This window comes from Daucus carota, chromosome 3 (assembly GCF_001625215.2).
Source record: "Daucus carota subsp. sativus chromosome 3, DH1 v3.0, whole genome shotgun sequence".
NCBI classification, from domain to species: domain Eukaryota; kingdom Viridiplantae; phylum Streptophyta; class Magnoliopsida; order Apiales; family Apiaceae; genus Daucus; species Daucus carota.
The window spans coordinates 46,887,460-46,902,678 of NC_030383.2; the positions used below are offsets into that span (position 1 = coordinate 46,887,460).

Below are 15,219 nucleotides of genomic sequence, written 5' to 3' on the forward strand. Positions count from 1 at the left end.
GTGTGTGCCCATGGGCACACAATAAGCACAAAATTTGATAGTTTTTCTATTTTTTGATTAGTTTACACTCAAAGATAGCCTCCCTGCTATAGAATCTCTGTTCTAAAAGTTGGTGATTAATCACGATTAGTCACCGATTAATCCCAAAAGATGCATCTCATCTCAGGGACGTGACTACGAGGATGAGGATTTGTAACTGATCATCTCTTTCTCTCTCTCTCTTTCTATTCCTCCACCGCAGTTCGCCGGCCGTTGCCGCCGCCTCCGGTTTCCGGCTCTCATATCTTTCCGCTCTCTCTTTCTGGAAATTTGAAAATGGTGCTGTTTATCTGTCTTCGGGAAGTGAGTTTTGTCGGAGATTCTAGGTCCTTTCTTATCGTCGAGCCTATCGGTGTCGACGAAGCCAATCGACGATTTGCTTATTGAATTATTTTTTTGTTTGATTTAATCTTTATTTGTTGTCTTTATTATTTATATTTTGATATTCATCCATATTTATATATATTTGTGTTGTTCTGGTATTGCTAATTTTTATGGATGTAGGAACTTTTTGCCTAACAAGGTCATATCCATGGTGGTGATGGATAGGTCCAGAAGGGGGGAGAAGAAGAGCTAATTTGGCGATAATTGTGCCTTAATTAAGAATATTAATTATTCTTAATTAAGGTTTTAGTACCATTTATGGCGACCATTATTGGGGCATTATTGGCCCATAGAGGCATTTAAGTGCCATAATGTTGGCTCGTTTATGTCTTTATTTTAATTTTTTTTAAATTCGCTCACATTCGTTTCATTCTGTTTTGTCTTATTTTCAAGATGTTTGAAAAAGAATTTAAGAATTTATTTATTAAGGCTGCTTCCGAGAAGACGCGAACCTTGGTGTACAAGACAGTTGAGCTACAAACATAGATAGAAAGGAATAAAGAAGACATCATTTTTAGTCTATTTTGTAATCGATGTAATTTTTGTAGAGTACTCTTTTTCCCCTTTGAGTTTTTTTCCCACAGGGTTTTGCTCTTGAGGGGTTTTAACGAGGCTTTTTTTGTGGGTTATCTCTTCTGACTTGAAAGGCTATGTTATCTAAGCTTCCGGAGTATTTACATACTTTCGGTTAGATGATATACCTTCTTGAACGAAGGAAACTCCGTCCATCCGGATTTGTAACTTTCTTTCTTGATATAATACAACCGTTTTATGACAAAGAAAAAAAAAAAGATAGCCTCCCTGCATTCATACCAAACACACCAATAAAAACAACTTTGTATCCCTAGGTCCCCCGGTGGTCTACACAAAACTCGACTTCATATAGATTTTTTGTGTAAAAATATATCCATCCAGTTTGAAGCGCATTTCAATTTCCAAGTCGATATACAAACAGTCCAAATCTTTAAAATATCATATTCGTAATATTCAATCGGATAAGAACGTATTGAGCCCGTTTCCTATACCCCGGTAACCCCACCAGTATACCCCAGCTGCTCTCCGGTGAATTTCTACGGGCGATCGATCATATGATCTTATTTTGCAATTTGACAAAATTTATATGGTTTTAAGTATGAATATCATTAATTTGAACAATAAGAAACGTCAAAATAATATTCTTTTTTCCAGAATACATATTAGAATTTGCAGCCCAACCAGGTGTTATGGTGCAGCTGGTTGATGGTTTACTAACTTTTATTATTAGTAGTAGATAATATTTTAATTTAACAAGATTAACATGATTGAGTATTTACGGAACAAGCTTGTGATTTTAAAGTACAGCTTAAATGTATGTAAAATGTCCATTACCATACATTTCTTTGAGCACAAGCGCCAGACATGCATGGGGAAGCTGTGTTATATAATTTCCAAATCTAGTTGGCAACGTATGATTGGTGTTTAACTCACAGTAGTAATAATAATGAGATTCCATGTATGCATAAAAATAGTCATCTAGTAAGAATAATGAGATTCCATGTATGCATAAAAATAGTCATCTGTTTGTCATGTCATTTGAGAAAAAAATTGGAGACAAAATTTGGGGTATGTAACACTATTCTTATCTGTATCTTTCTAGTGCTGTTTTTTCGCCACTGCATCGTTAATTTTATTTTCGCAGATGATGATATAATGTGCAATAATGCATGTGCATTAATGAGCCATAACACATAAACAGAGAGAATTAAGAAGGAAGAAAGCTAGTTTGCATTGACCAAAATTGTGGATATTGGTTTACATAAATTGGTACTGATAAACCATCTGTGATTGAACAAATCACAGCTTTGAAGACACACTACAGTAATTTACATATACCGGTATGATATTAATAAGAGGATTTGGTTGTCAAGTTCATAATTCTTGATTTAAAATGATTTTAATTTTCTTAGATTGTTCTGTTTCAAATGGTAAATTGTTCTCTTCCTTTCATCTGAAAAAAATTTGTACACACAGACCTCTGGATCCTGCCTCACAGACTGTCGAAAGTTAGTAATACCAAACAGGTCATACCACAGCTCAAGCTTACTTATCAACTCGTAACTATTGTGGGTATTTGGCCACGATCAATGAAGTCGATCTTGTTAAGTCTAAGGCAGCAAAGCACGTTCTCTGGCAGTTCTTCTGGTTTTTGAGCCTGTGTTTTCAATTAGCAATGGATTAGTAACAATGAACATTCATAGTAGAATGTAATCGACTGAATCAAAGATAGAATGCATAACATCCCATGAGATTGATTTATATCATCAAGAGTTTTCTTAAATCAGCTAGTGAATGCAAGTCTGCATCACTCCCCTAGCTAAAAGAAGTAATGGCTTTAGTGGCTTGAGAAGTTGCTCACGGTGTTGGTATAATATGAACTGCATAGCCCCATTTTTCCCAACTACAGAAATTGGTTAGCAAAGAATTGTGGTCATACCTGAATCGTTAGGCCAAGATCTAGGATACCACATGCCAAGCGTTCCCGGAATGCTTCGAGTCCCTTCCTAGCTATATAGCTGAACCGATGAATATCAAGGTCAATCTCGAAGTAGTTGGATCCCTGCATAAGAGAGTTGGCATTAACTGAACTTTTTTTTAAAACAGAAAAAAGCAAGATGAGAACTTGATTATATCATAAATGTGCTTCAGACATTGCATCTAGAATTTCAAGCATGCAGAAAATAGCTTGAAAGACGAGTCATAATATACACAATTAGTGGGAAATATTCGTCACTTGGTTAATTGTTACACCTCATTTTTTTTTCTCAGAAGCAAACACACAACCAAAAGTATGGTAGTAAACCTGATAAAAGTTGTGTTGTGGGCGTGAGAGGACCGGCTTTTCATTGTAAGCATTTAGAAGCTTTCTTTCAGTTGAACTGGATACAAGATCATCTGGATTAACCACACCAACCATAATCTTAAGCCTTTCTCTGAAAGGAACTGTGCTCTCCTTTGCAAACCCTTTAACTATTTCCATATCATCCTCAACTAATCTCTGCAGAACAAATCAACCCTTTCAATTGCCAAAGGCCCAAAGCACATGGAAAAAAAGCAAGTGGAGCCAGCAGGCAGCAACTATAAAGGACAATAGATTTGGCAATATTCCATGAGGAAAAATGGCTCAAAGTTTAGGCAATATATTATTAGCTCATTCCCTGTTCAAGATATATCTATATCACCTGACAAATGCTATGGTGTCCAGGACACTTATTGAATACATTTGCCCTGAAAATCAATGTACAAAATTCTGACTGGATTGGAGATTGCAAGTTCTACCTTAAACCAGCTGAAGGCCGTGTATTCAAACAAAAATGCAACAAGTTTAAAAGATAACAGCAAAAATACTACGGCACCGAATTTAAAAATTTGACAACCGCACATATGTATCCGGACTATGAAAGGAAATCTCATGAGGCTGGATATTTGAACTTGTAATATGTAGCATGACTAATTAGTTACAGATATAATTTAGCACAGCAGTTAATTTTATGCACTATGTGAAAGCCACCGTCGTTGTTGCACTACTAGACGTTGGTACCAGTCATATAGACTCACAGGCTAAAGACATCAAAAGGTTTGGAAGTGTAACTAAAACAGTTTGAGTGGAAGTGTGAAGTCGAACCGATGAATGACTAAGCAGTCTCTAAAACCCATCTGTTAATTATTTCATTACTTGTGTTTCCATAGAACCTAAGGTTTGGGGATGGCAGCAGTTATTATTGAATGATACCTTAATGGTCTCCTGAAACTGAGCTGAGGTATCTTTCTCGAAAGTCTCTGAAAGTTTGAAGTATAATACAAGGCTCAGTCCTTCTCCATTGCTGTCTCCATTGAACATTGCAGTGGGATAAGTAGGCAACTGCAACAAGGGGGACGACATAAATAAATGAACAGCTTAAATAAAAACATTATGAGGGCGCAACATACTCCAGATAGTGGAACCAGACAACCAGTGAGTAACTAAAGCAGATCAATTATGCAAATACCTGAATATTTACAATGAGAAGTGGAGGCAGTTCTCCGTCCTTTTTAACAGAAGGAAGTTCAAGGTATTGCGCAATGTGATTGACTTTCTTTGGGCAAACAAATAGATCGACCCCAGTTGGTATATAAGGAGTATGATTTGGTGCAGGGATTTTCTTCTTATCTCTGCACATTAAGTTGTCATAAATATATTATTATACTGCAAGCATATGAAGAAGAACTACATGTTCATTGTAAATTTGGAGATGGAAATCATACTTAAAATAGTTATCCCCCCGGAGTTTAAAGGTTGACGGTTCAATCTTTGACCAACATCCTGGAGTTGACATATCAGTTTTACAACATGGAATCTGGAGACCTGCTCTGGGGCGGTATAAGAATTTTTTTGATGCACCTGCACAAAATGACAACGTTTAATGCTTTTTCAATTAATAATTGTATGCACATTATTGAGTAATAGTGTAATACTGAGCAGCATCAGTATTATCAATAAGGATCAAGGTGAAATGTTTCAAATCAAACCAACTCCCAGCTAGAAAACTATCCTTATGGGTTTTTGAAATTCAAAGATGTCAGCATAAAGTAACTATAAGCATGAACAGTAATCTGGAAACCAGATTCCAACTCTTATGGAAACAAAAGTCAAAAGGGAGGCTTAAGAAATGCAAATGATGTTCATAGAAAATAGGACACCCATTTACAATTTTCACAATATCTAAGCTGAAGGAAATGCCTTTTATGGCAACTTACAAAATTCATTAGTTTCATCACCATCAACAGATTTCCTCTTGAAGGAAAGCCTTATAACTGTTGATTTCCTCTTGACATTTTCTTGGACTTCATTTGTCTCCTTAGGCCCACTGTTGAGACACATATCCATTCTACCACCATCTATCTTTAATATCTTGTCATGGTAATCTTTGAAATTGCTCAACCGATCAACTATAAAGTCTAAAAAAAGAGAAGAACAGAAGTATAAATACAGGTGAATAAATCAGCATAAGAAAAAGAGAATATGTGTGCATGTGTGTGGAGCTGTTTTGGCCTGCCTGCCACAGAAGCAGATGAGCTGAATATAGTTTCTGGTGACGAAATTATGACCAAAGTTGAGAAGTTCACTGATCAATACAAAACTTAAAATGTAATAATGCATAGTTGCCTAAACTAAGATAAAAATCATCTCATGTAAATACACAACGCAAAAAGTAATATAAGTCAATCTGTTAATGTATTTAAGATGAAACCTGCATCAGAACTTTTACATTTTTTAAGAGTTTTGGTAAATCCTCTTCAGAAATTTCCAACATTTTTTCCTCAAAATTCAGGGGTATTCACTGATACAGCCTCTGCACTCATAGGACAGGGGCATAAATTTCAGGTATTTAAACCCTACTTCGGAGTGGATATTTGGAAATGACTTGTATAGCTTAATAGTCAACTTTTAGACGTTATACAATAGAGAACGAGCTGAAAAATGTAAAACAAACCAAGTGTTGATGTCTATTACCTCCGTAAACACTATTAAACTCATCATCTGATTCGGACTCCAAGATGCTAAGTGTATCATACCATGATTCCTCTTGGCAGATTACTGCAGGAAAATTAACATTATATATCATTTTCAAGTCAAGATGTTTCTATCCATAAATTCTAAAAGGTCGGAAAAAGTATACAACAATTTTTTACTATTTAAAAGGCAAGTTTCTAAGTTCATGTTAACGACGTGAATAAGCATGCAGAGAGCAAATTTTAGACTTAATATACCAAGAATGATTAATCGAAAATTGTTACAATTTTATGGACGACAGTGATTATCATACAGGAAAGGTAAATTACATGATCCTATTAAGTCTTCTTCTAAATAAATTAAAAATGTAAAAGAGCTTGTAACTTAACATGGTATCATAGAGGTCTCGAGTTTGAATCCGTCGCCTAATATTCTCAATCATTTAATTTGCAAATACGGTAAAATATTGCTCCAAAAAAAAAGGGCGTCAAGTGCTCCCCTCTTGCCAAAAATGGGAATTCAATTTTCAATTGGGATGGAGTGTTTAAAATGTGATATGATTCTCTGAGTCCCCCTTGTAATACCTGGGGAATTCTGGAGAGCCACTAACTTAAACTTAATACTACAATTGAATGTATAAATTCTCACTCTTACAAATTTGTTGGTCCCTGAGCAGCCACAGTATCCTGATTATCTAGAATTGAATTGACCTGTATGCTACTCTTGTTATTAGAATTGACAAAATATTAGGTACAGCTGGCAAAACTTTGCCAGATAATTACTAAATTCTTACACACTTGCGAGCCTCTCAAATCACGGGTCTGTTTTGTAAGTAGTAATTACTGTACTTCTATGCTGAAAATGGACCATACTAGAGCATATTTATGCATTCCGATAATATATGGTACACAAACCGATGGCCAGGTAGGCAAGTACCATTAGTATGTCAAGACCTCTCTTATCTTGTGGCAACCACAAGGCGGGTACTAATCACTTTGTTGTCCAATGAAGATACCAACTCTGGTCATACTTCACCACAGATTAACATATAATATATGCAATTTAAGATCTAGAATATACTATTTCCATCAACTGGATCATGGTGCCATTTCAACTGCGTGACATTAAATGTTAAATTTGAAACTTTGGACTTACTGTGGGTGGTGGTGGTCTGAACAAACTCACTGACCGCAAAATCATCTACACTGCCAACACTTTTTGACCTTTTCTTCGGTCCATAAAGGACATGTTTATAGAATTTCTTGCCAACTCTTTTGTGTCGACGATGGTGCCTTTTCCTTGATTTAATATCTGAAGGTGGTAACGAAGCAATCCGTTTTGAATACGGCCTGGATGAGCAAGCACCCATTTTGATCACTTTAGAATCCAACAATGGTGTCAAATTTGCCGTGGTACACCTACAAATGTTGTTTCAAATATCATACAAAAGATGTACAGAACATTATTTGGCATAGAAAAAAATATGTCCATTTCAAAGGTGCATCAGACTGATCCTAAACCCTTCAAGTAACAGCACCATATAAATGTGACATTTTAAAATGATGTCCCTTGCTATCAATTTTATGACGCACTCCAAAACATTGTTTATAGTTCATCTGGACATACTTGACCACTAGCGCTCACATTGAGTTCAACCAAGAACCATAAAACATAATCACAAACTTCCTACCATATCCAAAGAACTCATCAAATCTGTAAAGAGTGTAGTTGTGTACAACCCATCAATGATTTAAAGAGTTCTATTTCATATATCAAAATTGCCAACCCTAAGCATAGCATCTGAAAAATGTACAAAAAAGATACTGTTTTTCTAATTTACAGCCATTCCCTTAAACTTGCCAGGGAAACAATGGTGTCACTTTAGAATCCAACAATGGTGTCAAATTTGCCGTGGTACACCTACAAATGTTGTTTCAAATATCATACAAAAGATGTACAGAACATTATTTGGCATAGAAAAAAATATGTCCATTTCAAAGGTGCATCAGACTGATCCTAAACCCTTCAAGTAACAGCACCATATAAATGTGACATTTTAAAATGATGTCCCTTGCTATCAATTTTATGACGCACTCCAAAACATTGTTTATAGTTCATCTGGACATACTTGACCACTAGCGCTCACATTGAGTTCAACCAAGAACCATAAAACATAATCACAAACTTCCTACCATATCCAAAGAACTCATCAAATCTGTAAAGAGTGTAGTTGTGTACAACCCATCAATGATTTAAAGAGTTCTATTTCATATATCAAAATTGCCAACCCTAAGCATAGCATCTGAAAAATGTACAAAAAAGATACTGTTTTTCTAATTTACAGCCATTCCCTTAAACTTGCCAGGGAAACAAATGTACCTAATAATTCGAAAAAAAATTCCTAAATATGTACACACCAAGATCAAGATCCAGGAAGGGCCACAAACAAACAAAATTATAGACATCCAATTCAAATTTGTAACAATTTTGACCGAACAGAGCTACACTTATAACATCAATGCCATTAAAAACTACACATATTCTATAAATATTGCATTTGAATGGGCGTACGTATAAAAAAAAATCAAGATTTCGACAATATTGTACATATATGAATGCAGGGAAACGAGTCCCGGACAATAAAGGCTTAGTCTAGCGGATATCCTTTGTCCGGGTTCGAGTTTTGGTAGAGACAAATGTGGTTAACATAACATGCAAAGAGAGAAGAGGGTACCTGGAGAATGATGAAATGTAATCTCCCACCTCTCTGCAACTAATCAAGTTTTATAGAGAGGGTGGGAGAGGATGGTGTTGAATCCAGCAAATCTATGCGGGATTTTTTTATTTTGTGATTATATGGGTGTGTGCAGGTATAAATAGAAATGGGTGTCAATTTATAGATGCAGAGAATCGGGAGGATGAAAAATTAATGGGGTCTGTTTAAACTTTTTTTTTTTTTGAGAGAGGGGTCTGTTTAAACTTGATATTATCTTTATGGGTGTGTACAATTTATGAGTGCTAGTACAAAGTTTGGAATTATTTTTTTGTATTTTATACAGGGGGAGTTATTCCCGGGGGTTTCTGTTAGGATTAGGGTTAAATATCAAAGTGGTCACTGAAATGAAGGTCATATATCACTTTGCTCACTAATCTTAACAGGATCTTATTTCAATCATTAAAATAACAATAAATATCAATCAAGTACCTCCAAATTATAGTTCAAGAAGTAAAAAAATTATTTATAAAGTTTGACACATTATTTTTGATACTAACACAACCAAGTAAAATATAATGAGTTTTAGTATTTATGATAATATATTTAGATTTTATAAAGTCCATTTACTATTTAATTCTTGTTATATTAATTTTTTTTTTGTTTTAATCAAAAATAAATAGTAAATAAGATTGATAAAATCTAAATATATTGTCATAAATACTAATAGTCATAACCTTTAGTTGGTTGTGGTAGTTATCAAAATTCATGTGTCAAGCTCTATAAATACTCCCTCTGTCCCATCCAATTCTTATCATTTGAAATGGACTGCTCGGCACGCATTTTAAGGCTCATAAAAAATATAGTTTCATAACTTATTTTTAAAATTTTCCTTTTCTGAATAAAAGTTTAAACATTAAACTTTTATTCAGAAAAAAAAAAATTTAAAAATAAATTATAGAACCATATTTTTCATGAATCTTAAAATGCGTGTCGAACACTCCCCTCCAAATGATAAGAATTGGAGGGGACGGAGGGAGTAATATTTTTACTCCTTGGATTAAAATTTGGAGGTGCTTGATTGATATTTATTATGTCTTGAATGATTAAAAGGAGACCCTGTTAAGATTAGTGAACAAAGTGATATATGACCTTCATTTCAGTGACTAGTTTGATATTTAACCTGTTAGGATTATACAGCAGAACTACACATGAAAAAAATGTCTTATTTATATATTATATTTTGAAATTACTTTTGAACACACAAAACGATGCAAAAAACATGTATTTAGATTTAGATCCTGAAAATCTATGAAAAATATAGGGTTCTGCAGTGGAACCTTAGTCGTTCTATGGTTCTATTTTAAGCATTGGTTTTCTCTTGAGCACGACCCTATATATGTTTATTATAAATTTTCCAAACACATAAATTACAAATTATAATTTTTTCAAATATATAAATTATAAATTAATTTCACAAACTCTAATTATAAATGAGAAAATGATGGAACTCATTGATTATTTTTGATATATTTGAAATGTAAAGAATTGGATAAAACGCCAAACAAACATGTAAGAAATGGTTTTGAGGGAATTTTTTTTTTAAAGAATCTCAAATCGACACTCGTCCAACTTTGTTCTTTACTACTGCTCCAGCCTCCAGGCGTGACACATGATTTTTCTTGGGAGAGACCGTCACGGGCTTGGACGAATGTAATTGGCACTAAATAAAAGGGAAAATAGATTTTTTTGTCACCGAACTTATTATGTTTTTAGAAACTTGCCACTCGACTAATTTTTTTTTCCTTTTAGTCACTGATGTTAGGTTCGGAATTTTTTTTGCCACTAAAGTTAGGTTCGGATTTGATTATTACCATTATATTAATTTTTTGTAGTATTATTAAAATATAGTGATAACCTGTAATATCTTGATGATTTGATATATGTCTATCTTTATATATAGTACTTTTATGTACCCAGGATCGTTTATCTTCGGTGATAAGAGTTAAACACGCATTTTACGGTTTCAAAAAGTGTACTCTCATAAATTAATTTAGTTTTTCTTCCGAATAAAAAATTAGTGTTTAATTTTTATACGCAAAAAGAAAATCTCATAAATCATCGAAGAATAAGTTTTCCTCTCTATTTATATATCTTTATCTTGTAAATTATAATAAGATAAAGTTATTAAAAATTATGAGGATAAATTTAAGAGAGATCTTAGGCTGAACTAGGTGATTGAAACTTTAATAGTGAAAAATGATGCATTGTATCACTCAATTAGACTTTATTTTATCATGGAGAGCATAAATTATTTGAAGTCATTGATTCCATACTGATGATTTAATGAATTTCTAGAATTTTAATTACGATTTTTCCTGATTTTAATATTATATCACCTCATTTTATGTTATTATTGCTATATACAAAGATATAAACATACATCATATTATCAAAAAAATTATATATCATCACTATGTGTTAATCATGCTACAAAAAATTATCACAATGCTAATAATCATATCCGAACCTAAGTGAGTGACTAAAAACAAATCCAAACCTAACATTAGTGACTAAAAGGAAAAAAAATTTAGTTGAGTGGCAAGTTTCTAAAAACATAATAAGTTCGGTGACAAAAAAATCTATTTTCCCTAAATAAAATTGTATAAATCTATTCGGGAACAGGAGCCTTATTAATTAATTGTGGGCACGCAAACTGTTTGTGCACCAGGCGTGAGCTATCCTCCAGGCTCCACTTGTGGAATGATTTTGGGTCTCTCAAATATTAGTCGTTTTCTGGGTCCTATGCTCAATCATTACAATATCATTGAGTTTTCTTTTATGGGGATTTCGAGAATTTGATAGTGGAGTCTCAGCATGACAACAACCATGTTTAAATTAACGGTTATTTTAGTATGTGCGGGCACATGCTAAGCGCGAAATTTTATATACTAGCCTATAACCCGTGCGAAGCACGGGCGACCATATAATTTTAATATTAATTTATTAGAGTTTTTCATTAATTAAATAAAATGATATTAAATTATATTAATTGATTGGTTATATTCACTTTTGAAAGTTTGTCTTGTACAATATTTTTTCTATATTATAAAATATTAGTATAAGTAATCATTTCTTTTCCATATGTGAATGTTTTCTTAATATTAATATATGATAATGTGGTTTTTGATCAATATTACCTCATATTTTTCATATTTCATAGTATAGCACACGGTACTATTGTATTTGAAAATTTTAGTTATATTAAAGTATTGAGCTAAAATTTTTAGTTATTGGAAAAGAAATCTATCCATTTAAAAGTTTTAGTTATTAAAATATTTTTATTATTTATATGTGAATTTTTTTTCTTAATATCAATATATGATAATATTGGAAAATGTTACGACAATAAGAGCGATGCCTCCTTCCAAAGTTCTTTGTCAATAACTGTATTCTTGTTTCTGTAGACTGTAATGTGTGGAGAAGTGGCAAAGACTCAAGCATAAGATGGTAATGGATAGGCTATTCATGCAGCAAAGATCCATATACCCCATGTTATATCAACTTGCATGTACACAGTTCATTCTTCTTATAACTTTAATAACACATACTAAGTTTTTAAGCAGCCAAAGATATGTACTATTGTTCCCCACATCAAACTGGATAACTCTATTAGAATTAGAATGACTCTTACCAATAATAATAATATTAAGTGTCTAAATCACTTGCATTATAGGTCTTACATAAAAATGAATTAAAAGTAATTTTAAAATAGATCTAGATAGAAGTCAATGGATGGATTGTGGAAGATAAACCGAAAAACATCCCATGAGTAGAGCAATTTTACCCTGAAAACATGTAAATTCATCCATTTGATCTGGGTGTACGGAGTATCCCTTCAATTTATAATGATTGTCCTCATTTGATATAAAAAATATCAAATAGTTTAAGACAGAAGAATTTCTTAGAATCTAACACAAAGTTAGTATAATAAACTTATATCTCCGATTCTAGAATTTGTGTAAAGTATTTTGTAGAAAATATTGGAGAACTGACCACTGACCATTTACATCATTTGCGACAAAGAATATACACTTCAAGACAATATTATCTTTATTAATAGATAATTTTAATAAAATTAAGTTAAAATATATTATAATAGTTTCTCGGTTACACCTAATCTAATACAATTAATTTAATGTAAAAACAAAACATAGATATTATGTAGAAATATAATAATTTAAAAATATGATACTCTTTTTTCTAAATATTTAAATGGTATTTTTTTATTAGATAAAATAAGTTCATGTTAGACTTTAAATATTTTTAATTTAGTTATAAGTTATAACTAATTACTTAATATGGAAATAATGTATTAAGAATAAGTCAATTTTATATTTTTTTTAAGTCACGTGTACACTTAGTAAACAAAACAATTTTTTTTATATATTTTGATATAAAAACTGATGCGAAATCTTTATCATTCTAAACACTTTATTTTTCATTTTTTTAAATAATAGATAGGCAAAAGTATTATATCCACCCATTTCAACATTGTAAGCCCCTCTGCTAAGATTTTAATTATTATATTCTGAAAGAAGATTTCATACGGACAACAAAGTTTCTACAAAAAAGTTACCAGAAACCAGTTTACAGTCACAGGAGGATCACTGTATTCTATATTGGCAACATATACTGGTTCACCATTTGCAAGAGGTGCAGGATCTCCAGAATTCACAAAACGATCAACTTAGACAACTTTATTAGATAAATGTCCCCAACAGAAACAGAATATGTCTCTGAAACCTTGCTAGCTCCTCAACTTGGACTCTTAGAAAGACGGCAGGATAAATTTCTCATGAAGTGTTCTCAACACAGTGGACGGAATTCATCTCCTTGGCCTGCAAAAAGAAAAAGAAAAAAAGAAAACCGGTCTCCTGCAGATGGACGGGGCTCTCTAAATTGCATAGTTAACTTATAAACTATTGATTCTACTTGTAAGAAACAATTAACTTCTTGCTTCTAGAGCATTTTAGACTCGGGCAGGACCAAGCTCTGAGTCGACTTGAATAGGTATACTACCAGTTGAAACTTCAATGCTTGAAATTTGGCAATCGAATTCAGCATGTCAAGTAATTTTTGCACAGTTGTTGGTAACTATGGGTTCGAGGTTTGCCAAACAAATCAGAAACTTAATGGGTGTGGTTATATCCTAACTTTTCTGGATCCCATCTGGAATCTCAAATAATTCCAAGAAAGAAACTACTCTGATATAGGGGTGTAAATCCAGTAATATTAAAATCAACTCTCAGAACAGAAATACAGGTCAAACAAACTAACTTCAATGGATATCAGTAAAGATATTATAGGAGCTGGTTTTAGAATAAAGAGGAGTCATAATTTAAATTTAAAATAAAAGTTAAAGGAATTAAATTGTGATGCTATATGTTTGTTTACAGGAAAGCTACAGCCAGGGGATTCCAGAAACAGTATAATAGTACTCTTACAGGCATAAAAGACAGTTAACCGCTAAAGCTCAGTACTTTGAATTTGTATATCCTCGACTACACTTCGATTACTAATAAGATAATATGAAATCATGAAAAGTGAAAGAATGAAAAACATAATTAGATGCAGTCAAGTAACCTTAAGTCTCAACATTACCAGTTGAGTAATAATAGCGATCTGGAACTATCTTCCTATACCATGATTAGCATCCAAGTGATGAAGCTGCTGGAATATAAATAACCCAACTTCGATACCTTTATTCTTTGTAAACAGCAGGTGCAAGTGGTAGGAACTGAATGTCTCTGATGCTTATATTACCACATTGCCATTACTTTCAACCACTGGTAAACTACCGAATCCCTCGTAAAATACAAAATACAAAATCCAGGATTTTCCACTTCAGGTTTCTTCCATACCTTAAGGCCACTAAAAAAAATTATCAACCTTACATGAAGTTTGAGTTCTATATCAACTTAAATTTCTTTATAAATAGCATGAGTATTAACCACAAATATATATATTCCTTTCATACATGTACATACCATTCTTCAAGTCAGTAGACGGAAATAGCAGACCGCAGCAAACATAGTTACTATGCTTCTCCTGCAGTACAGGAACTTTTCAGAAATTACTCGTTCTTTTTCCCCAAAACATTCATGTTTAATCAATAGACTATCTCTTTAAAAGAATCTATATCTTTTAACATTACCACAATCACAGACTAACTCTTACGAAGAATTCAACTTGCAGAATCATACAGCAGATACCACATTCCCGGCAATTCTCAAGTTTATAACGCCCCCATATCCCAAAATGTCCATATCCATAAAATTAAACCAATATTATTACTGTTGAAAAAAAAGAACCCTAATATCCGAGGAAAAAATAATAAACAAATACAAATCCATCCACGATGCAGCGTAGTAATTAGACACACAGAGCAAGAACATATCTCGGCATTCGTTTATACAAAATCAAATAACCAAAACAGTTGCTGTAAAATAATTGTAAGTCTAGAATTCAATAAAGAGGGATAGAATGAAGA

At 32.9% G+C, this 15,219-nt stretch overlaps 1 protein-coding gene and 1 long non-coding RNA gene across 3 annotated transcripts in view; both read right to left on the reverse strand.

Annotated features, from left to right (window-relative positions):
• Positions 1–2,164: 2,164 nt before the first annotated feature.
• LOC108211622 (uncharacterized) lies at positions 2,165–8,864 on the reverse strand. Its single transcript, XM_017383268.2, has 10 exons — positions 8,688–8,864; positions 7,109–7,371; positions 5,954–6,037; positions 5,197–5,397; positions 4,705–4,840; positions 4,449–4,611; positions 4,193–4,321; positions 3,263–3,457; positions 2,897–3,019; positions 2,165–2,614 (listed from the first exon to the last, which is right to left on the reverse strand). Exons 2-10 carry the CDS (start codon positions 7,320–7,322, stop codon positions 2,510–2,512), a joined length of 1,350 nt encoding a protein of 449 aa, XP_017238757.1. The 5' UTR covers positions 7,323–7,371; positions 8,688–8,864; the 3' UTR covers positions 2,165–2,509.
• A 4,392-nt stretch (positions 8,865–13,256) lies between these two features.
• The window catches only part of LOC135151271 (uncharacterized), a 32,049-nt gene continuing 30,086 nt past the window's right edge, over positions 13,257–15,219 (reverse strand). Inside the window, exons 4-5 of one of the 2 annotated variants that reach the window (XR_010289883.1) lie at positions 14,717–14,777; positions 13,257–14,600 (exon numbers count right to left, since the gene is read on the reverse strand). This is a non-coding gene — a long non-coding RNA (uncharacterized LOC135151271). Of the gene's footprint in view, positions 14,778–15,219 lie in introns of both variants that reach the window. The other variant, XR_010289882.1, reaches the window with a different exon arrangement.